Raw genomic sequence first — 25,520 nt, 5'->3', positions numbered from 1 at the left:
TCCAACTTCTCCGTGGTTCAGATTATTGGATAACTAAATGGTCAGGAAGTTGCCCTGCTGGCTCATTTGGTAAATCCATTGGCATCCAGCCTAGCAGGGGCTATGGATTAAGGCCTCACTGTGGTATATTGGAAAGCTGCCCTTTCTGTTGGAACAACGATTTATCTGACTCGTCAGAGCAGCAGCATTGGCAGTACAATTTCTCTCAGTGTCCCTGAGATTAAAAGGAAGGGGAGGGGAAAGGGAAAAATCACCTAGCTTTCTAGTGATCCAGGCTGGAAGCTACCCCACGTGTGGAGGTCAGCTGAGGACAGAGTTGGGCTTCAGTCACCTCTGTTATCGACATTTTCTGTCTGCGCTCACAAGAACAACAGAAATCTTGAGGGGAGGGTGGGTTATGGAGGGCATCTGCAGAACTGTAGCCCAGCCCGGCTGCACCTCAGCCCAGCCAGGGCCTCACCCCAATCATGGGTCAGCGCTGCCTCCACTGGTCTGTAGCCTCGACCCCTAAAACTTTCATTTCTGTCATTTCTCGTTTCAGAAATGGCTGAGGCAGGAGCCAACAACCCAGGTGACTTTACCAGCTGGAAGGTTGTACCTCCTGGAAGACTGTTTCTGGTAAATCAATGTGGTTCGGAATTAAAGCTCATGATATCAAAAAGAAAAAAAAACAGGACCTTTTCTTCTCCAGAAACTCATTTAAGCAATGACACTCTGAAAGGCTTCCTGTCCTCTGTCCTTAATGCTCCTGCTGACACAAAACTCATATTAAACGTACACATGGATGATTTAATGGGATTTCAAAGAAAATCAATTTTTTTTTTAGCAGCAGCGGCAGCCGTGGCAAAAAAAAGATTCAGGGCCGGTCACTGCACTGACTGAGTTCTATGAGAAACTGCCCAATGACAAACTGTCAAACTTCTGAAGGTCAAGCAACTGATTTTCTTCGACAATAGTTGGGAGTCGCTCACTGTGCAGCGTCCCCCTTGAGCATGGTTCCAGCTCACCACATTCAATATCACTGTAAAGCAGCATGCTTTCAAAATGCTTTTTGAAAGGCCATGGACAAGCATGGGGTCTATGAGTAAGTAACCTTTCTGAACCCTTAAAGCAGAGTTGCAAGTTGAGAGGAGTTTTTTTTTTGATAAATTGCGAGAACACATTTGGGGTAAATGTTCCGATTCGGTGCTACGAGCAACAAGGGCACATCTTAGGAATTCAGGCAGGGATTTTAGGCATTTTATTGGAAGGCCAATTGCATGGAGCCCACTTATTATGCTCTGACATCCTGAAAGGTGCTCCTGGCACATGCAGTTCATCTGGGAACACTAGTTCTTAAATTCTACACTTTGAATTCATAAGCATTGGCATTAGGACAGCTGGTCAAATATTAAACAGCTAAAATTAATTTGAATCAGCCTCAGCATCCCTTCTGTGTTTTCCTGACAAGAATTTTTACTCCCTTCGCCCTTCAAATTTCTCTATTTAATTTTCTCTACCTGAAGCAGCTAATTTGTGTTGGGGGCGGGGGGGAAGCTTTGTAGCCTCCACTAGACTTTTGATGTTGTTTATATTCTTCACATTCGGGCCATAAGTCAACAGGTTAATCAACCATTGGTGGGGGTAGGGGAGGGGGGCAGCGCAAAGGCACAGTCAAACCCCACAGTACTCCTGGTCTCACTACCTCACCGTCTCCCCTCATACACAACGTGTAGCCACTGGATACTTAACTGGAGCAGACATCCTGACTATAATTTTGCCTTCTGAGACCAGCTGTGACTTAGTGCACACAACAATGCATTTACCTGATGAGGAATCACAGGGGTTCCAGTGTCTGTTTCCTTTATTGGCGTGCGACATTGCTGTTTAAACGCCAAGTGCTGAAGATATCACCCTGGTAAATTATCTTAGAGAATTAATCAGGTATGACAACATAAAAGGAACTGGATTATCTGCAGAGGTAGATTAACAAGGGGTGGGCCAGTGATTACATAAATTAACTATGCATATTCATTCTGTCCCTTATGTTGTTTGATTCACTAGGTGGAATTTAATCTTGGAGACGGGGATCTTGCCTTAGAGAAGGCTCAATGGAATTAAGTGCCCGTTGGCATTAAATTGACTAGCTTCGGGCCTTCCCGAGGATTTAGGACCGTGGGGTAAAAATCCTGCCGCATGAGAGCTGGCAGCCAAACAGAAGCTGGCAGCTCTCCATTGCCAGCAGCACCACCAGAAGCGATGGCAGCTGCCGGTAAAGCACCCAGAGAATGGCCAAGGATCGCTAAGGGATCCAGGCCACAGGTGAGTGAGGGTGGGATGGGGTCGGGGGGGAAGGGTTTGCCAGCTGGGGGCTGTGCAGGGGTCTAAGCTGCCAGCTTGGACTGGGGGGTAGGGCAGAAGAAAGGGCACAGAGGTGGTTTTCAGGAGGCTTTCCCGTGCCAGGTCTCTCGATCGGCCACCAAATGTCTTTGAACAAGGCGCCCCTCCCCAGTTCTCCCACCCACTGCTGGTTTAATACCACTGGCGGCAGGATGAGGTCCTTAAGCGGGAATTAATTGCTCACTTTAGGGCCTCAAGTAGCGTCTGTCCGTCCATGAGACTTCCTGTCCTAGACTTAATAGGCTGGAGGCAGCATGGTACCCAACCCCACCTTCCTGCTCGATCAAATGCCCACCCCTCCACCTCCAAACTTGCTTCGAGGGCTGGGGGGTGGAGGGTGGGTGAGGGGGGAGATGGGGGCATTAAATTCTGCCCAGTATCTTCAAACAAAACATTTCACTACAATATTACTGGTTCTTTTCCTTCTCGTCCGTTCTCATCAGAGAATCATAGAAAGATATGGTGCAGGAGGAGGTCATTTGACCCATAATGCCCGTGCCAGCTCTTTGAGAGAGCTGTCCTATTTGTCCCACACCCTGCTCTTTCTGCATAGTCCAAGAAATATTTTCTTTCAAGTATCTATCAAATTCCCTTTTGAAAGTTACTATTGAATCTGCCTCCGCCATCTTTGGTATCACATTTAATCCCGATGAGCTTCTGACCTCATATTCATGCGATCAGTAAGACTGTTTATTTTCGAACTCAGTAACATCGTCCACCTTCACCTCTGCTGTTGAAATACTCACTTGTGCCTTTGTTACCTCTGGCCTCAACTATTCCAATGCACTCTTGGCTGGGGCACCACATTCCTTCCCCAGTAAACATGTGGTCATCCAAAACTCTGCTGCCCGTGTTTTAAATTGTAGCAAGTTCACTCCTCTCTCGGACCTGTGCTTGCTGACCGACATTGGCTGCAGGTCACTAACATTCTGACTTCTAGGGCTGAATTTCACGTGCCCCCAGCAGGCCTGCTTCCCACAAAGTTGGGGGGGCCATGTAAAATGGGGTGGGTGGCCCATCCCACCACCTTCCCGCCCACCTGAGCTCACCCATATGGGGCAAGCGGGTGCTGATACCGGCATCCTACCCGCCATTTTAAATCAACAAATAAGGGTCAATTAGGTTTGTTATCAAGCCTATTGACCCTGACAATACGCTGCCCACACCATAATACGTTTGGCATGGGCAGCAGGGCAGGAGCGGGAAGCCCGATTTTTAAACTGAAATGGTTAAAGGGTTGGTGGTGGTCGGGGGAGTGCATTGCTCTTTAGGGGCTACCCTTTGTTGATTGCAGGGGTGGCTTCCCTTAGATTGAACCGCCCTCCTTCCTTGCTACCTGCTCCCTCCCTTAAACCCACCCCCTTCCCCTCTCCATAACTTCCCCTAACCCTCCCAGGCCAAGATCCCGGACTTACCTGCTCGGGGGATCCTAGGCTTTGGGTTCCACTCCTCACCTGCAGTCCTGACAGCTGCCATTCTGGCGCTGCTGGGACTGAGGGAGCTGCCGACCGATCTGATTGGCTGGCAGGTCCACAGGGCAGGACTTTGTAGCGGAATTTCCACTTGGCCCTCGTTAATGAGCCCCACAGTGCTTTATTGCTGTGGGGCGGGTCGGCGTGGATCATGTCAGCTCCAGACCGACGTGGTTTTCGAGGGGGGGGGGGGTAAGGCTGTACCATCTGCATCACCCCCACCCCGTATTATTCCACCCCTCATCCCTGTTTTCAAATCCCTCCATGGCCTTACTCCTCCCTATCTCTGTAATCTCCTTCAGCCCCACAAACCTCCAAGACATCTGTGCTCCTCTAATTCTGGCCTCTTGTGCATCCCCAATTATAATTGTTCCACCATTAGTGGCTGTGTCTTTAGTTGCTAAGACCCAAGTTCTGGAATTCCCTCCCTACACCTACACACTTCTATATCTCGGTTTTCCTCCTTTAAGACACTCCTTAAAACTTACCTCTTTGACCAAGCTTTTAGTCATCTGACCTAATATCTCATTATATGGCTTAGTGTCAAACTTAGTTTTATAACGCTCCTGTGAAGTGCCCTGGGATGTTTTATTACGTTTAGTACACTATATAGATATAGGTTATTGTTGTTGCATAAAGATAGATTCTCAATCTCTCCCCTTGTTCTTTGGCTAATTATCTTAAACCTGTGTGCTCTGGTTATTGAGCCTCCCATGAGTGAAAGGTTTCTCCTAATTTATTTTATCAAAATCCCTCAATTACCTCTACAAAGTCTTTCCTCAACCTTCTTTGCTCTAAGGAGAACAATCCCAGCTTCTCTAGACAATTGAAATCCCTCATCCGGGTCCTTGCTTCCCCTAAAGGCAGCAATTCCTTTCTGGGGTGCTTCGCACAAATAGCCATTCCTTGTATGCGAGCCAAGACAGAATGTGCCATTAGGATATTCAATGGATTTAGGGTACTAGAACCAAGCTTGACCCTGTGCTCATCACAAGTCTGTACATGCACTTTCCATCAGCAGTCTCTGGATTGTAGTCAGAAGCCAAAGTCCAGGTCAGTTCTCCCCCTTCCTTAACCCAGAGATACAGAGGGTGATTTTATACTACTCTACTTTTCTGACTGTGGCTGATGTTAACCCGGCGCACCTGAAGAATGTGATATGGGGCCTTTTTACTGGCCTGAATGATTCAACCAGTCACCGCACGAGCAGGAAGGTCAGGGGAGCCTGAAACTCATGGCTTAAGGAAAATGATTTATAAAAAACGGAGTAGGAAAGAGGAAATGGCTCCTGTACTGTTTTACATAATGATAGCCATGACTCACTGTGCGTGAACTGCTTCTGAAAAAGACCTTTCCACGTGTTGAGGTGATACATAAACACAAGGCTTTCTTTCTCTTTAGGGCAGTATTAACTTACAAAATTGACATGCACACTTAGTTTCTCTGTGGAGATACAATTTAATGGGATGTTTCTGAATCACAACTCGATATTGAGGTCAACAGGCTATGGGGAGTCGTATCCCGAGCTATGATTAAAGCAAATAATGGAATCATTTGGATTTCATGGTTCAGTCAATTCAAATCTGGGACCAATGCAATTCTTCAGTCATGGTCCACCTAGTGTGCGACTGTGGCTCGAATTCAGAGCTCTGAATTTTGAGACTTGCTTTGCTGTTGATGAAAATTCTGCAGCACCCTTAGTAACTTCAATAGCTAACTTGCGGCTCCACATCAGCAGACAACAAAGCGAGTGAGGAAAATGTAGATTTTTATTTTGAATTTAAGGGGAGGATGCAGGTGACTGTGGGGGAAAAAAAAACAGCGAGGCCTTGGTCATGGAAGTCCTGTTGAATTTAACTGTAGGAGCTCATTCTAATTTTTCTCCTCTGCTGAAACTCATTGCTTAAGGGAAATGATTTATAAAAATACGGAGCGAGCAGGGCTGGCTGGCTGTCAGAACAGACAGAAAAATGAGTGGCAGGAGGCTGAAGCCCGGGACCCTTGAAATCACTCAGTCCTTAGCAATCATGAGGGAACAAGGCTGGAGATTGGGGTTTGGGGCTGGGGAGAGAGAGAAGCAATCTCACGGGTGGGGTGGGGGGAGCCTGGGATCGGGGTGGAGATGAGAGGGGGAGGAGGTCCTTGCCCTCTTGTTGTTGAAGGTTAATATTGAGGCCTTGGTGTCTAGTTTGCCCTCAAAATTTCCAGACTGCCAACACAAAAACATGACCGTTCAAGTTGTGATCCAACACATGCTAAGGTGATGATGATACAAATACCCGTGTTATAAAGGCAATTGAATATTTGCTATTTTACTGTGACTACACAGAATTCTGAGAGGAAAATGTTTCCTTCTGCAATTTGTTTTTGAAAACCTGTGTGAACTCTGGAGATTTCAATAAAATGAAAAGCAATTTCAAACGGCTGGAGATAAGAAGACAGCCCTGCGCCTCCCATCAGCTCAGTAAACAATCATAATGAACAGCAGAGTGACTGTCATCTATGATAAAGTGTTAGCTAAACACAGCTAGGATGTTGTTTTCGTGAATTAATGTTACTGAAGGTTTGCTTACTGTTACCATTTAATGAATTGTCACATTTAAACAATGTAAAAGAATGGTACTCGCTGTTGTAACAACACATAAATTCAATCCAATTATCAAACAAATCCTAATCACATAGGCTTTACCAGAGAGCTCAGCATCTGTACGATCACATCTTTTGCTTCCCCACTGCAATGTTTGAATCATTTTTTTTGTGTTACATGTCAGATTTCAATGTAATCATACACATCAGAAGCTCCTAGATTAAAGCGCCAATCTGTGCTTATTTCGCAGATCTCAAATGAGCACAATAACACAACTAGACCTATTGCCTTAGGTTAGAGGGGAAGAAAAGAAACCAGCCATAGTTTCCCTTCCTCACCTTTATCCAGTGACATTTGCTGGAAAGTGCATGTTTATGTGGATTTTGGCTGAGGCTGGGTTGGGCTGATTTCTAATGCTCTCTGATTCCCCTCTTCCTCCTGCTGATGCTTGCCCACATGCGTTTTGTAGGAGTCCTGAAATTATGATTAAGGGCTGAATTATATGGGGCGTTGTGTTCCTCACTCCCCTGGCTAAAAGGTTGGTGGGGGAGGAGCCCGCTCAGGGGAAGAACTAGCTGTCCCCGCAATCATTCAATGGCCAATAGGCTAGAGATGGGACTTCCGCCCTTAGGGACAGTAAGTTCCACCTCAAAGAGTTGCCGACCAATCAGAGGCTGGCAGCTCTCGATGTACTGGTAGCGCCAGCGGGAGCTGTGACCACTGCCGTGACTGCAATTGGGCAATGCGATGGTGAGCTGCGATGGTTCAGAACTTTGGGGGTCAGCGAGGGGGTTGGGGAGCCGGGGGTTTGAAAGGCCATGAGGGAAGGGCAACCTGGGGGTTACAGCTTGGGAGCACTGCCTTCTAATGGGCCCAGCGGGCCAGTTAAGAAGGGACCACCACCTATTCATCAGGGAAACCTGCTGGGCCGGCTGTCTGGCCTGGGTTTCTCCCGCCACCGATTAAATGACAGCATTAATTGTCCACTATGGGCTTCAATTGACCCACTGGCAGGCAGGCCTCCCGATGCCACACTCAGCACTGGTATAATTGTGGTGGAGGCAGGGGCAGGTGGGTAGGCAACCTGCTGGAGTTAACATGCCCCATGCCTTCAAACCTGCTAGTGGTGGAGTGTTAAATCCAGTCCTGGGAGTGGAAGGTCAAGCCAACATTTTTGCCCTCCAAAGCAAACTCCAATGACCCTCCTATAGTTGCAGTGTAATTGGCTAGCTGAACACAGTTGCGCTTTCCTGGTCTATGTGCCTGTGTATCACAAGCCACAGTTCAATTATTCATAAGCCACAAGGGGATGCCTGCATCTAGTTCATTAACCCTTACCCTATTGCCACAGGAGGCAGTGATGTTCACATATAACTTCCCATCACCAGTGAGGTTACAATGTGCATCTGTTATGAGTGTTTATAGCTGCAAGACAGTCGGGTATATAACTACACTTCCTATTTCTGGAAAAGCAGTGTGCATACATTTATCCCATTTATGAACAATGAAATCAAAATGAGATTTATGCCTTTCAGAAAAACTGCAATAAAATAGCATTTAAAAAAATCCTTTGGGGCTTTCTTGAGGTGGGGATAAAGCAGATGAAGTAGCGCACGCTGTATATTCTACTTTGCAACACTCAGATACACAGGATTACTAAACTCTTCTCAGAGAGGATTAATTGAAGGCCAACTATAAAATTCATGTTCAAAAAGTCGGACAATCGATGTTCTATGTAGAATCCTACACTACATCTGAAAGATGCCCGCAGCTCCTTGGTGTGGATAATTTGTTACTGCATCAAAGTCAGATCACAAAACTACCAAAGCGTTAAAATCACTTTAACCCTGCAATTCCAGTACTTGTGGCTTCAGTGGATTCTAGCTCCTGTCAACATCCTGTGACCCCTGCTGGATGCACACAGGATCCTGTCAAGAGCCTGGCAAAACGCAAGCTCACCGATAGCAAAAGGCCTTTGGAAAGTGCAACAAAGTGTTATGGACCTATCCGGTGGCATCAATCAGACTGCTCAGGAAAGCGAGGGAGAAAAAAAAACAGGATGGAAAAAAAATTATGAACAGAAAACAGGAGAGAAAAAAATCACCTCCGCCTGTTTGGCCGTGTGAATTCAATCTATTAGGCCGGGGAATGTTACAAAATTTTACCTTCATTTGCTGCAGTTTCTCAAGTTTTTTTCCCCCTACTCTCATTGAGGGGTCAGTCAGGTGTTCTGTTCCCTTCAGTTTTTTTTATTTGTTCATGGGGCGTGGGCGTCGCTGGCTAGGCCAGAATTTATTGCCCATACTGAATTGCCCTTGAGAAGGTGAGGGTGGTGAGCTGCCTTTTTGAACTGCTGCAGTCCATGTGGTGTAGGAACACCCACAATGCTGTTAGGGAGGGAGTTAAGTTTTTGACCCAGTGACAGCGAAGGAATGGTGATATAGTTCCAAGTCAGGATGGTGTGTGACTTGGAGGGAAACTTGCAGATGGTGGTGTTCTCATACATTTGGTGCCCTTGTCCTTCTGGATGGTAAAGGTTGAGAGTTTGGAAGGTGCTATCGAAGGAGCCTTGGTGATTTGCTGCAGTGCATCTTGTAGATGGTACAAACTGCTGCCGCTGTATGTCGATTCTGGAGGGATTGAATGTTTATGGTGGTGGATGGGATGGCAATCAAGCGGGCTGCTTTGTTCTGGATGGTGTCGAGCTTTTTGAATGTTGTGGGAGCTGCACTCATCCAGGCAAGCGGAGAGTATTCCATCACACTCCTGACTTGTGCCTTGTAGATGGTGGACAGGCTTTGGAAAGTCAGGGGGTGAGTTACTCGCCACAGAATTCCCAGCCTCAGGTTTGCTCTTGCAGCCACTGTATTTACATGGCTGGTCTAGTTCAGTTTCTGGTCAATGGTAACCCCCAGGATGTTGGTAGAGGGGGATTTAACGATGGTAATGCCATTGAATGTCAAGGGAAATGGTTAAATTTCTTTTGTTGGAGATGGTCATTGCCAGGCACTTGAGTGGCAAGTAACATTCATGCCACATATTGACCCAAGCCTGAATATTGTCCCAGTCTTGCTGCATATGGACACAGATTGCCACAGTATCTGAGGACTTGCGAATTGTGCAAACGTCAGCGAACAATCCCAGTTCTGACCTTATGACGGAAGGAAGGTCATTGATGTATCAGCTGGTTGGGCCTAAGCACTACCCTGATGAACTCCTGCAGCAATGTCACGGGACTGAGATGACTGACTTCCAACAACCGCAGCCATCTTCCTTTGTGGTAGGTATGACTCCAACCAGCAGATAGTTTTCCTCCTGATTTCCACTGACTCCAGTTTTGCTCGGGCTCCTTGATGCCACACTTGATCAAATGCTGCCTTGATGTTGACGGTAGTCACTCTCACCTCACCTCTCGAGTTCAGCTCTTATGTCCATGTTTGGACCAAGGCTATAATGAGATCAGGAGCTAACAGAATATGGAATTACATAGCTAAAACTAAAGGGCGTAAGTCACGTTCAAGCCATTACAACATTCTGGTCAAACCTTATCTTGAGTACTGTGCCCAGTTGTGGTCATCAAGATGCAGAGAAGATATTCATGTATAGTTGGCAGCAAGAGAAGAGACATGAGGCTGTTCCCTAGTGTTAAAGGTCCAAGTTATGCTGAAAGGTTCGAGAAACTAGAGTCACTGGATTACACTGACTAATTTTTTTTGGCCAATCTCCTTTTGTGAAGTTGTTGGCTCTGACTGAGTACTGGTTAAATGAATGCTGGTCGGCTTCTATTACTACCCCTGAGTGCTCCAAATGTGCGATCTGGTACAGGTATGGTCCTACAGCAACCGTCCATTCTTAAAGTGTGAGACTGAATGATGAGTGTCTGCAGACTATTAGACTGTGGAGGGACTCACAGCTGATCCAACTCTGCCTTTGGCCTAGCTTCAATGAAGAAACACTTTATGGTTCATGATCATGATGCACTACATAGACTATGATGACTTCTTGCCTCCCTCCAACTGGTATGCTGACAAATGCAGCACCTCTATGACTAGCTCTGGCTAGGACCTTCTAGCTGGTATGTCTTAGCATCACACAGGGTGATGCTTTTGTTTATTATGCTGTCGGAGCAGCTTTCAGAATTCTTGTGAAACATCCATTCTCTATCTGCAGGATACACTGCAGCAAGTCACCAAGACTGAGTCAGTCTCAGTGCTTCCTAAACCTGTGCCTTCCACCACCTACAAGGACAAGGGCAGCAGGTGCATGGGAACACTTATTACCTTGAAATTCTGTTCCAACTCTCACACCATCCTGGCTTGGACCCACATCAGCTGCTTCTTTGTCATCACTGGGTCAAAATCCTGGAATTCCTATATAACAGCACTATGGGACCACATGGCTGCAGCGGTTCAAGAAGACAGCCCACCACTGCCTTCTCAAGGGTAGCTAGGGATGGCAATAAATGCTGGCCTTGCCATCAGCCCCCAAATTTTGAGAAAGAATAAAATAAATTTCTTTCCCGCTTTCATGTACCAACTTTATGCAGTAAAATGATTGTCGCTCTCACTTAATCCCCAACTTTCCTTACTCATACACGGACCAAAAGACACTGACAGATGGGTGGCAATATATCTGACACGCAGAAACTTCCTTTTGATGGAGAATATTAACTAAAATAACACTGTCCTGGGAAGAATTCAACACTCAAAGGGTTACTGTGAGCTTTAATTTATTACATCTCACATTATGTGAAGAGGAAAATTATTTGTATTAATAAAAAAAAAATCATTTTTCCTTCCTGAATAGGCTAATAAAATGAAATCCAATTTCAAATGACTCAAGATAAGACGACAGCTACACAACTTCCATCAGCTCAGCAAACAGTAATAATGAACAGCGAGGTGACTGTCATCTGTGATAAAGCACTCCTATTAGCCATCCTGTTTTTATAGTAATGTTAATTATAACACACATACAGTAATGAATTATTGAGTTTTTATCTGTATTAGGATCACTAATAGTAAACATGCCAACAAAATGCCATCTTCCTTTTTTTTTTTAATTAGGTGAGGGTAAGTTTCAGTGCGAGAGATTTCTCTTTGGATGGTCCTTCTGGGATATTGCTAAACCACAGGCACCTGTTCGAAACTGATGTCTCTAAAGGGCATCACAGCCCATCTGGTTTACCAGTGCCCTTTAGGGAATGAAATCTGCCATCCTTAGCCAGTCTGGTCTACATGTGACTCTTAACTGCCCTCTGAGTAGCCTAGCAAGCCACCCAGTCCAAGGGCAATTAGGAACGGGCAACAAATGCTGGCCTTGCCAGAGGTGCCCACATCCCATGAAAGAATAAAGAAAAAGAAGGCACTTTATAAGTATAGGTTTTTATTTTGTTGTAACTTGTTTCATAGGCGATTATGGAAGTCAATTTGTGCACTACCTCTGACTCAGTGCTACCACACCCCAATTATAATGCCAACTCTGTGCTGCTCACTGGTGAGGGTAAATGGAAGTTTTGTTTGTGTACTTGTCTTCTGTTTTCAGCTGAAATGGAAAGCATTAAAAATTCAGCTTAAGTGGTGCCAACTGCCTGGCACAGGCAGTCAGTATGAAGCCTTGTGGTAGCACTGATTCAGAGGTAGCGATTTCAAGCCCCACTCCAGGACCTCGACCACCTAATTCCAGGCTGACACTTCTTGGTATGCATTGAAGTAATGCTTCATTATTAGAGGTGCTCTCTTTCAGACGAGATACCAAACCCCACCCACTTTTGCCCTCTCAGGTAAAAGAGTATTTGTTCCAGTGTCCTGGCCAATATTTATCTTGCAATTAACATCTCCAGAAACAAACTGACAGGTCATTTGTCTTATTGCAGTTTGCAAGGCCTCGCTGTGCACAAACTGGCTTCCACAATTGCTATTTCAGAGGGCAGTTAAGAGTCACATGTAGACCAGGCTGGGTAAGGATGGCAGATTTCCTTCCATAAAGGCCACTATTGAACCAGATGGGCTTTTACTCCAATCGGTGATAATTATCATGGTCATCATTACTGAGACTAGCTTTTATATTCCAGATTTTATTAATGGAATTTAAATTCCAGCTGCCATGGTGGGATTTGAACCTGTGTCTCCAGAGCATTAGCCTGGACATCTGGATTACTAGCCCAGTGACATTACCACTACGCCACCATCTCCCCCTTTAACATCGAAAGAATGTGTAAGGTTTCATAGAGGCTTAAAGAAGAAAGAAACGTTGAACCGAAGAAGGTAAATTAGGTGGGATGTTAGAGGTGGTGTTATGACATGGCAGATTATGTGTGCCAGGCAGACCAAATCCACGAGGGAAACTTGGTTGCGCTATCACAATGGTTTTGCAATTTGTATTTATTACGAGGTCTGTGAGCTGAATTCAGAAGTGATAAGTCCACCAAGGCCTTTAGAGGTTTTAAAAAATTAAACGAAAATATTTATTAACAAAATAAGAGATTTCAAGCATATACGCAAGACTACAATTACTTACCAATATAATAACTCCTAACATTCCTAATTAACCTGACTCCCAGTTACACACCCCTTTTAAGGCGACAATCCAAAATAGATTTTAGATTTAAAACAGAACCAGCAAGTTAACACATTTCCCACTTGACAGTGGAATTCCAAATGGCTTTCCCCTAACTTCAGTTTTGTTACATAGCAGACTCATGCACACATGGCTGGAGGCTTCATTAAGGCTATTTCACACGCTCCTGTTAGATCTTACGCTACCTTCTCTTACATAGCCTTTCATTCTCCTTTATATATGGAGGGTCTGAGCTATGAGGAAAGACTGGATAGGTTGGTGTTGTTTTCCTTGGAGCAGTGAAGATTGAGAGGGGACCCAACAGACGTGTATAAGATTATGAGGGGCATAGATAGGATGGATAGGAAAGCACTTTTTCCATTATTAGAAGGGTCAATAACCAGGGGGCATAGATTTAAGGTAGGAGGTAGAAGACTAAGAGGGGAGTGGAGGAGGAATTTTTTCAACCAGAGGGTCGGGGAGTCTGGAACTCACTGCCTGAAAGGGTGATTGAGTCAGAAACTCTTGTAACCTTCAAGAAGTATTTAGATATTCACTTGAGTTGTCATAGCCTCCAGGGCTATGGGCCAAGCGCTGGAAAATGGGATTAGTGTTGTCAGATCTTCATTGGCCAGCGTGGACACGATGGGCTGAATGGCCTCCTTCTATGCTGTAAATGTCTATGAGTCTATGTTTTGCTCTTTTTAATAAGAAAATTCTATTGTTCCATATATCTTTGAAACTGTATCTTCCTCATAATATAAAAACTTTCATGTTGCCAATATTGTCAGTAACCTTTGAGAAAAATAAACACACTCCTTAGCCCTGCTTATCTGGCTAGTTGTAAACAGACTAAGATCCCTTTGAAATCCACTTCTCTTCATTTACCTAAAAATGCAAATTCCCTTCACACCTTACTAAGCCAATATCCATGTTTACTCATTAGCATGTCAAGTACCTAGCTTATTTTGATGATTTCAGGCTTGCACTCCAAATGTAATTAAATCACACAGAGAGAGCCAACTATACTTACCCCCATAAATCTACTTCACAATAAACCAGAAAAATATTATGAAAATGATTATACTTTCATCACAGGTACATCTTAAGGAAGGACTTAAAGGAAGAAAGGGAAATGAAGCAGCAGTGGGACTTCAGCAAGGGAATTTTAGATCTTAGGGTTGAGATGGCTGAAAATAACACCAAAAGTGTGATGAAGGTAGGAGGAGGGAGCGAACAAGAGGATACAGTCCAATAAATGGAAAGTTTGGCAGTGGTGGGGGGATTGTAGAGCTGCAGGAGGCTATTGAGAAAGGACTGGGTGAAGCCATGATGGGATTTAAATGCAAGGACAAGAATTCTAATTTGAGGTGTCAGGGAACAAGTCAATTACCAGTGAGTACAAAGTGATGGGTAAATGTAAAAGGACTGCACAGCTTTGGATGAACTTAAGTGTATGGAGGTTGGGGGGCTGGTCAGCATTAGAATAGTCAAGTCTTAAGGATACAAAGACATAGTTGAGGGTTTTTGCAGCAGCTGGGCTGAAGTCGGAGTGGAAATAAGTGGTTGCTGTGATGGAAGGGATATGAGATCAGGAGATCAGCTCAGGATTGCAAGGAGGTCAAGGTAAGAGTCTGGTTCAGTAGCAGGGAGGGCGATGGAATTAGTGGATGGGGTACAGAATAGTGGTAAGGAGCTGAAGACAATGACTCTGGTTTCCCATTGTTAAGCTGGAGGAAATTGGGGCTCATCCATAAACTTCAGGCTGCCAGTGTTCTTACTTGTACTAAGGCCTGTTCATCCATTACCCCGTGCTCGCTGACCTCCAGTGCCTCCCATTTAACATAACCCCAATTTTAAAGTTCTCATCTTTGTTTTCAAATCCTTCCATGCCCATGCCCCTCCCTATCTCTGCCATCTCCTCCAGCCAAACAACTCTCTGTGATATCTGCACACCTCCAATTCTGGCCTCTTGAGCATCCCAGATTTGAATCATTCCACCAGTGGCAGACATGCCTTCAGATGCCAAGACCATAAGCTCAGGGGTGGCCTCCTTAAACCTCACTGCCTCTCTCCTCCTTGAAGAGGATCGTTAAAAGGATATATCTTTGGGGACTCTGGTGGCAGCATTTTAGAGGAGAACAGAAGAAATTGGTGATAAAATTCTGGCGATGATCAGATTGGTAAGGGTGGAATCAAATGAGGGTAGTCCCATTAAGCTGGACAACGGAGGCAGGGTGTGATAGGAGGGTGATTGATCATGTCAAAGATTGCAGGGAGGTTGAGGAGTACATAGAGAGACAAGGCACCACAAGCACAGTGAATGACATTTGCAAATTTGGTTAGCAATGCTTTAATACTATGGTAGGCTAGGAAGAGGAGAGTGAATGCAAGGGGCCGAGGGAGTGAGACAAAAAGAAAAGAGAATATGAACTCCAGTTTGCAGCTGAAACAAAGCAGGTTAATTTAGACAATGTTAAATGGACATTGGTTTATTTTGTACTGTAATTAGTTCAATGTGTCAACCAAAATCAAGACCCCAATAAAAGCTTTATGAAAAGGAGCTCGATACTTACACTGAGCTGTAGGCAGACTGGAGAAAAAGCCCTTCAGCCGTGCCGATAACCATTCCAGGCTCTCGTGTAGATTTGCCAGGGCCTTTAGATCACTGACATCTCTCAGGATTTCATTCTGTGGTATAAGCTTGTCTCCCAAGTTGCCAGTCAACACTTCAGATTCCTTCGCATTGGCAGCTCTGTGTATTATAATAGTAATAATATTTTTTAAATACAACTCAGGAGGGAAATCAAGGATTCATGAATGTGACCAACATCACTATTAAAAACATTTAACATTTTCACTGCTGTTACACAGACATGAACACCTTAAGTTTATAATGCAGACCACCTCTAGGGTACTCTAATATTTAATTTTGGTTACAAAACAATCAAAGATACAAAAGGGTGTTCATTTTTTTCTTACTCATTACAGTTTGTTTTTAATCATCCTGAAAATATAATTCGCCTTTGTTGCTCAGTCAAAATGAAGGCGGCTATAAGCTACTCACTTACAGGACTCCAGGAGGACAAGAACAGAGATCAAAAGACTGTTTGCTGCGCAGGAAAGAAGGTTACGGCAGATTTAATAGGTGTTCAACATTATGAAGGTTTTTGACAGAATAAATAAGGAGAAATAAGAAGAAATGTGGTTAAGCTATGTGGAAAGAGCAGGTGAGTGGGACTAATTGGATAACTCAAAGAGTCAGCACAGATACGATGGGCCAAATATGATTATAAAAAAACTGAACATGAAAAAAAGTGTTCCAACACCACAGAATCACAGAATGGCTACACAGCACAGAAGGAGGCCCATCATGCCTGTGCCAGCTCTCTACAAGAACAACTCACCTAGTCCCACTCCCCCACCTTTTTCCCATAGCCTGGCAAATTTTCGCTTCAGAAAATTATCCAATTCTCTTTTGAAGACTTTGATTGAATCCTCCTCCACCATACTCCAAAGCAGTGCATTCCAGATCACACGTTTTTCTTCATTTCATCCTTATTAAGTGGTAAATGTGTAGCAAAATGGCAGGCAACATTCTGAGCATGCAATCTGGGGCCAGCTATTTGATACATGGTATAGATGAGCAATCTTTCATTGTCAAATTCCTTTTAAGTGTGTCATCTGCTCCTGCACGTGCTCTCAGTCGTGTTGGCAGCAATGATGCAAGCTATCCCACCTCCCACCAACCATGGTGCCTTTCTGTCCTCCGAGAAGGGAGGCCCTAAATCACCAAATAAGGCAATTACCCTCACATACAGCTGACAAAGCGACAGCACATTCACTGCGTCACCTGTCAAATGGAGTCAGATGCAATGCTGCTCAGCCACTTGCCACACTTTGTTACTTCAACCCCCGGCACCAAGCAGCCTCAGCAAAGTGTTTCAAGTCCATTTTAAGCCTTTATAAAGGCTGTCACAGAATTTATGAGGTCGTTTGCCATTAATTACACTCCCTGGACCGATATACAAATGATACATTAAGGATTTATTCAAATAAGCTGTCCTCAGGATTACTGGTGAGGCCAACTCTTCATTGAACAGATGCACGCTGCGCACACTCCAATCTGGTCTTGCTAGCATTGTGCCAGGACAAGATTTCCTACTCTCATACACCAGTTTATACAGAATGCCTCCCAATCATATGTACATGCAAATCAGGACAACTAATGGCATACACTGCCAACTGAGTGATGGGAAAAGTCTTCGATCCTACAAACAAGATGAAGGCCAGGATTTATTTTCCCAGATGCTAGAATGGAAGGCTTTGTTGGAAGGTACAGAGGCTGTCCTCTCCATCTGGCAAAAGCTCAGCTTTTTATTGAAGCTGAAACACAGTCAAGTGCGCACTTCAATGCACCGTCATTCAAATGGGCAACCTCAAAGCCCTTTACATTGGGGGAACTTACTTAGGATCTTACAGCACAGAAACAGGCCTTTCGGCCCAACTGGTGTTTATGTTGCACCTACCTCCTCCTCCTACCTTACTTCAATTCATCCTATCTATGTAACCTTGTATTCTATTCCCCATCATGCACTTATCTAGGCTTACCCTTAAAAGTATCTATGCTGGAATTCACCGCTTACGAAGGTGGTGGAAGCAGAGATGATCAGCGATTTCAAAAGGAAATTGGGTGGGTGCTTGGGGGAAATAAATTTGGAGGACCATGGGGATAGAGTGCAGGAATGGGACTGACTGGGTTGCTCTACAGAGAGCCAGGATGGACTCGATATGCCAAATGTTCTCCTTCCCTGCTGTTTGACTCAAACACTATGCGGTAGCAAGTTTCACTTTCCCACCATTCTGGGTAAGGATGTTCATTCATTGTCTCCTGCACTGTACCACTGAGATAATTAGTTTCAATCAGCTGTAAGAAACTCATGAATATGAATCTGTTTTAGTGTCAGTGTCACTGAAGATAATCTATGCAGGCACATCGCTCGTCTTCATCCTTCCCTCCAGGGTAATGACCAATTAGGGTCAAGCTTTTCATATTGAAGGGTTAAAAATAAAGAATATCTGTGTACTTTAAGGAATGCTCTGTCAGAATCAATGTTATAACAAACCTCTTGAGGGCCGTGAGGTATTTTTGCAGAATATATCTATATAATAAAACAGAGAGACAAACTCTACATTTCTTATTTACATAATGTCACCTCCTTTCTCTCTCTGGATCTACTTCGGTCAAATTGCACAAGACTAATATTTCCTAATCTTACCCAGCTGCCTCGTGACTTTGATTCGCACGACAGTCAAAATTGTCTTATATGACTTTGACCAGAGCTGTCAGTCTCAGGAACTGTGATGTGACTGGAAGTTGGATTGGAAGGATATAAACAAGGAATTTCAGGAGAGATAAGCACGGAGCTGGGAAATAATAACATGCTTGAGAATGTAACAGAGAAAAGGGAGGTTGGAGAAGGTTGAATCAAAGACAAATTGGTTGTGTGTAGTAGGAGGTAATGGCATAGATTTTGAAAGGGAAAAGCATGGTGCTTGTACCGTGGGGGTGGGGGGGAGTGGAGGAGGGAGAGAGGAGGCAGAATACGAACTAAAGTTTAAATGGCCTTGGGTGGCTCTGGTCAAGTGTTGCAGTACATGTGCCAGCTAGTTTAAGGTTATTACTGGTGAAGGTGTGATCAAGGATTGGGCGAGGAAGGGGTTCAAGGGGGCAGAAGGTGGGTCACTCAGAAAAGATGAGTTTGGAGAGGGCAAGAGAAAGATGACAAAGGCACGCCTGATCAATTCTGCTGCTTTTTTAAACCAATAATCTCCCCCATCCAATTCCAAATAGCGTACCAAGATTTGGATGATGGATCCAAGCCGAATGTTAACTTGTTTCTTTTCAGGGGCTCATTGATTCGCTAAACACTTCAGGCATTTGTTGCGTTACTTCAGATTTCCAACCAGGATAGTTTTTCTTTTTATCAGTCACCCAGGAACATTCACTTTGCAGAGCTTTTGGAGTGAGCAAATATGCATGAGTAACGTTGGTGCTCTTTCTATTTTTCTAAAGCAATCAGTTCAGGATCTAATGGCACAGAACTCCCAATGTGTTTCACTAGTGGCTTCCACCAGACCCTTATCCTCTTTCTCCCCTTCCAAAAAAACGCCTGAAGCAAAAAACCTCATGACTGAGAGAGTAAATTATTGGCAACATTACACCTTAAAAAAAATTAATAGCAGCGAGAAGTCAGAAAATGGTGTAAATTCTCTTTTAAAAGGTCATTGGTTTGAAAAATTGCCGCCTTTATTCTCCTGCTCATAATGCAGCTTTAAAGATTTGTTGAGACATATTTACGGTGCTGCTCTTGAGTCTCAAGCTAATGAATGCTGTCAGCTGTTGTCCTACTGCAAGATGCTTATTATTATGAAGAGTAACCTTTTTGAAATGGTGAACATATCAGTTGCTTAGAGACCTAAAAGCCAAGAGAAATAACTGGTGAGGACAGCAAGCAGAGTGCTGCTCATCAATTAGCATATTACTAGCTACCCTGCAGCTTTCAATCATATTAACGGAAAAATGCTGACAACCTCATAACAATGGGGAGTTGATATACTGCAACACTTGACCAGAGCCACCCTAGGCCATTTAACCTTTAGTTGCCCACCTCCTTGCCAACTGTCCCATCTCCTCAGTAAAATGGAAACTGCAACATGTCAGCAACTACAATTAATCACTTTTACCCTACGTCTTTCTAGACACTTACAAGATATTTCTATTTCAGGATTCTGACAGATTGATAAATGGAAGGATGGACCAAGCCAGGGAAGGAGAAATGGAAGTCACTGGTGTCATTTGAGTACGTGTTATGTGACCAGAACTCATCTCGCCCTGTTAACCTTGTAAAATGCAACATATTTAAGGACCATCTATAATTGTCATCGCTTTCTCAAGGTTTGCAATAGGGAGGGTGGGAGACATGTTCATCCTTCATGCGTACTTTGATGACATAGATAGATATTCTGTTAGCAGGGATACTCTCTGTACTCTTGTTGGAAGATCATTATGGACGGCATCTTAATTCCTGCTGGTGTTATTAAACAAATCCGAGTGATATCACATAGGAAATCAGGCTCTTCAAATTATGCCGTGGTGATACAGGATATGTGGATATCCACCGCATATATATGTATACCATATCAAAAAGAAAAATAGCTGGAAAAACTCAGCAGGACTGACAGCATCTGCGGAGAGGAACACAGTTAACATTTCGAGTCCGCGTGACTCTTCATCAAAACTGTCATATGGATTCGAAACGTTAACTGTGTTCCTCTCCGCAGATGCTGTCAGACCTGCTGAATTTTTCCAGCTGTTTTTGTTTTTGTTTCAGATTTCCAGCATCCGCAGTGTTTTGCTTTTATCTATGTATACTGTATGCTGGCTGCAATATTTACATTATGCAAGTGGGTAACCCAGGAAAATATATGTGAACTATTGTTGAAATTGGTGTGAAGGATCTCCTAGGGACAGCATAGACAGGAAGATCAGGTAGGGAGCACTGCACATTCATAAGAGAACTTACCTGATTTTCCATCCATTCATTTCAATGGATGAAAATCAGGCACGTGTGGTTTCTCCAGGTCGGGCAATCCTTTATACCAACTGCAAGAAGAGGAAAATCTGCCTGCTCCATGTTTTTTCTGGAATACTGTTGGCCTAAGCCCTGACTGGATGTGTGCATAAATTGAGTGCAAGCTTTTCCAAGGGCTCAGTAGCTCACGCTAGTATAGAACTTCTGCCTGATTGAGGTGTACAAGATTGTGAGGGGCCGAGAGACAGTAGACAGGGATGCTCTGTTTCCCCAGCAGAGAGATCAGTTACCAGGGAGCACAGATTTAAGGTGATTGGTAGAAGGATTAGAGGGGACATGAGGAAAAGCTTTTTCACCCAGAGGGTGGTGGTGTTTGGAATTCACTGCCTGGATTGATGGTGAAGGCAGAAACCCTCAACTCATTTAAAAGGTATCTGGATCTGCACCTAACCTGCAAGGCTATGGACCGGGTGCTGGAAGGTGGGATTAAAATAGGCAATTAGATTTTATTTATTTTTCCTTTTTCAGCTGGTGCAGATGTGATGGGCTGAATGGCCTCTTTGTGGTTCTATGGTTGCGAAATTGTGCTTTTTAATATATGCAGCTACTTCAGCTTATTTATTCAAACTTGCAGTTGCAATTTTTAAATGATTACATTTTCACTTTTTGTGTGGGGCTGTAATAATTGCTATCTGAGTTTCTTGTAAAATGGAATTTTCACAATTAATTACCCCTGACTGATTATACTAGTGGTTACCCAAAACTGATCAGGAAGTTAGGCCAAACTTGACATCTGTTCATATTGACCCTTAACTTTTTATTAAGACACCGATGATGCTACACTATACATTGGGTGGAATTTTCCAGCCCCTCCCACTCCCAACCCCAACCCCAGCATGGTCGGCAAGCCATTGAAATCCCAGTTCACATCAGCAGGACTGGAAGATTTCGCCTGCGTGAAGGGATGGGAGAATTCCGCTCATTGACTTCCTTTGAGTAAGGTATGGATTATCATTCAATAAACAGCTTCATGCATACGAACATATGAATTAGGAGCAGGAGTAGGCCATTCAGCCCTTCGAGCCTGCTCTGCCATTCAATAAGATCATGGCTGATCTGACTGTAACCTCAATCCCACATTCCTGCCTACCCCCGATAACCTTTCACCCCCTTGTTAATCGAAAATCCATCTAGCACTGCCTTAAAAATTTAAAAGACTTTGCTTCCACAGCCCTTTGAGGAAGAGTTCCAAAGACTCACAACCTTCTGAGAGAAAAAAAATTCTCATCTCTGTCTTAAGTGAGTGACCCCTTATTTTTAAACAGTGATCTCCTAATTCTAGATTCTCCCACAAGAGGAAACATCCTCTCCACATCCACCCTGTCAAGACCCCTCAGGATCTTAAAAGGTTTCAATCAAGTTGCCTCTTACTCTTCTAAACCCCAGTGGAGACAAGCCCAACCGTTCAAACCATCCCTCATAAGACAACCCACCCATTCCTGCTATTAGTCTATTAAACCTTCCCTGAATTGCTTCTAATGCTTTTATATCTTTCCTTAAATAAGGAGACCAATACTGTACACAGTACTCCAGATGTGGTCTCACCAGTGCCCTGTACAACTGAAGCATACCAACCCTACTTTTGTAATCGATTTCCCTCACAATAAGTTATAACATGTTGTTAGCTTTCCTAATTACTTGCTGTACGAGCCTTTTGTGATTCATATGCTAGTACACTCAGATCCCTCTGCAATCTCTCACCATTTAGATAATATCCTTCTTTTTTTCCCTTCCTGCCAAAATGGACAATTTCACATTTTCCTACATTATACTCCATTTGCCAGATCTTTGCCCACTTACTTAACCTATCTATATCCCTTCGTAGCCTTATGTCCTCTTCACAACTTACTTTCCTACCCATCTTTGGGTTGTCATCAAATTTAGCAACCATATCTTCCGTCCCTTCATCCAAGTAATTTATATAAATTGTAAAAATTTGAGACTCCAACACTGATCACTGTGGCACACCACTCGTTACATCCTGCCAACCAGAAAAAGACCCATTTATGCCAACTCTGTTTCCTGTTAGCTAGCCAATCTTCTATCCATGGCAGTATGTTACCTCCTACACGATGAGCTTTTATTTTCTGCAATAACCTTTGATGTGGCACCTTATCAAATGCCTTCTGGAAATCTAAGTATAATACATCCACCGACCAGTTCTCCTTTGTCCACGGCACATGTGATTCCTTCAAAGAACTCCAGAACTTGGTTAAACATGATTTCCCTTTCACAAAACCATGTTGATTCTGCTTGATTGCCTTGAATTTTTTAAGTTCCCTCCTATAACATCTTTCATAATAGCTTCTAACATTTTCCCTGTGACAGGTGTTAATCTAACTGGCCTGTAGTTTCCTGCTTTCTGTCTCCCTCCTTTTTTGGATAAATGAGTTGCATTTGTAATTTTCCAATCTAATAGAATCCAGACATTTTGGAAAATTAAAACCAATGCATCAACTATCTCACTAGCCACTTCTTTCAAGACCCTAGGATGAAGTCCATCAGGACCCAGGGATTTGTCACCCTGCAGCTCCAACAATTTGCTAAGTATCACTTGCTTGGTGATTACAATTTTCCCGAGTTCCTCCCTCCCTTCCATTTCCTGATTTACAGCTATTTCTGGGAGATTACTTGTATCCTCTATAGTGAAGATCAATGTAAAATACCTGCTCAATTCATCTGCCATCTCTTCACTTTCCATTACTAATTCCCCAGACTCACTTTCTGTAGGACCAATGCTCACTTTATTAACTCTTTTCTTATTTAAATATCTATAGAAAGTCTTACTATCTTTATATTTCTAGCTAGATTTCTCTCGTACTCTAATTCTTCCCTCCTTATTAATCTTTTTGTCATTCTTTTCTGTTCTTTATATTCTGTCCAGTCTTCTGGCCTGCCACCCGCCTTTGCACAATTATATACTTTTTCTTTAAGTTTGATACTGTCTTTAATGTTTTTAGTAAATCACGGAAGTTGGGTCCTCCCCTTGGAATTTTTCTTTCTCACTGGCATGTATATTTTCATTCTGTGTATTCTGAAATATCCTTTTAAATGTCTGCCACTGCATCTCTATTGGCTTATTCCTTAACCTCATTTGCCAATTCACTTTAGCTAGATCTGCTTTCATGCCCTCATAATTGGCCTTATTTAAGTTTAAAATACTAGTCTTGGACCCACTCTCTCCCCCTCAAACGGAATGTAACATTCAACCATTTTATGATCACTGTTACCTAGGGGTGCCTTCATTATGAGGTTATCAATTAATCCTATCTTGTTGAACAATACCAGGTTTAGTATAGCTTGCTCTCTGCTTGGCTCCAGAATGTGTTGTTCTAAGAAACTATCCCAAAAACATTCTATGAATTCATGTGCACTACATTTGCCCATCTGATTTTTCCAGTCTATGGGCAAGACTTTCCCCCTGTCGGGGGCGAAGTTGAAATGGGGATGCGTACAGGCGCACCTCTGAACGGCGCCCCCGATTGGGGGCGCGGCGCCATTTTACACGGGCGGGCCAATTAAGGCCTGCCCAGCGTGACACCCACACGGAAGCAATGCGCTCCCTGTGCGGGCGGGGGGGAATCCCTAAACCTGAGAGTGCACTCTTTCGCGCATGTGCACAATAGAGTGCACTCATCTCCCTGAGGCTAAGTGCTGCCTCAGGGAGATCGCCTCTACTGTCAAAAATATTAAAAATAGAAAAAGAAAAATTCCCTGACGTGTCCCCTCATGTGACACTGTCACATGAGTTGGGACATGTCCATAATTTAAAAAAAAAATTTAATAAAATCTTTTTAAAACCTACATGAAACCTCAACCCGCCTGTGGATGAGGTTTCATGCTTTTTCTAATTCCCGCCAGGGCTCCTGGCCTGGCTGCCAACTTTAAGGTTGGACGGGCAGGTCCATTAATTAGTTAAATGACTCTGTCAATGGCCTCAATTAGCCATTGATAGGTTGGCAGGTGCACAGCTGATTTTGCTGCGCCCTGCCTACCTGAAAATTTATGGGGTGTCGGGCGGAATGCCCGATGTCACCGCGCATCATTTTACGCATCGGCGAGCGGGCTCCGCCCCCTGCTCGCCGACGGGAAAATCCTGCCCTATATGTAGATTAAAATCCCTCATGATTATTGTTGTACCTTTCTGACAAGCTCCCATTATCTCTTTCTTTCTACACTGTCCGACCACGTAGTTACAATTAGGGGGCCTGTACGCCACTCCTACAAGCGTCTTATTGCCGTTATCATTTCTCATCTCAACCCAAACTTTTTCTACATCCTGGTTTCCTGAATTTAGTTCATCCCTCTCTAATGCGTTAATACCATCAGAGCATCAATGGAATAGAATGCAATGACCAGCTTGCTAACCGCAACTGGTGCACTGGAGCCAGGACTGAAGAAAGTTGCTCCTCTGAACAACATTTCAGCGTAAAATACTCCCAATTTACTTGCCAAAGCAGTCTCTGTTTGTCAAAGAAATTACATTGGTAAATTTTTTCTTTTTGAACACTATTGAAACCCACCACTTTGGACTTCAAATTAGCCAGACTGTTGCTATTCATTATGAATTCTCAGTGCTCAGTGATGATATATATTTTATAAGTAGTTTATGCTTCCTGTTCAGCATGCAGGACCAAAAGATGCCTACCACCCGTAACTGCAGGGTGTTACTTGCTGACTAAATCCCTGGTGAATCTGGTGAATTTGGAACCCAAATTATCATTTTGCCATCAGTGTAAAAGCCCCAAGCAAGCCATTTATTGCATTACAGTATGCACTGGTCTATTCCTGAGCAATATTTCTCATGTGGGGCGTTAAAAGAAGTGGCTGCAGAGATAGGGGATGCATTGGTTGTGATTTTCTAAAATT

General features: G+C 43.8%; 1 protein-coding gene across 1 annotated transcript in view; it reads right to left on the bottom strand.

The window, feature by feature from the left end:
- exoc4 (exocyst complex component 4) overlaps positions 1-25,520 on the bottom strand; it is a 509,047-nt gene that overhangs the window by 37,480 nt on the left and 446,047 nt on the right. Inside the window, exon 13 of the mRNA XM_078553055.1 lies at positions 15,573-15,751. Within this exon, the coding sequence (XP_078409181.1) occupies positions 15,573-15,751 (179 nt within the window). The remainder of the gene's footprint in view (positions 1-15,572; positions 15,752-25,520) is intronic.

The sequence above is a fragment of the Cetorhinus maximus genome, chromosome 12 (assembly GCF_964194155.1).
Source record: "Cetorhinus maximus chromosome 12, sCetMax3.hap1.1, whole genome shotgun sequence".
Lineage (NCBI taxonomy): Eukaryota > Metazoa > Chordata > Chondrichthyes > Lamniformes > Cetorhinidae > Cetorhinus > Cetorhinus maximus.
Note: the sequence above shows the minus strand (reverse complement) of the source record. Positions and strands in the feature narration are given on the sequence as shown.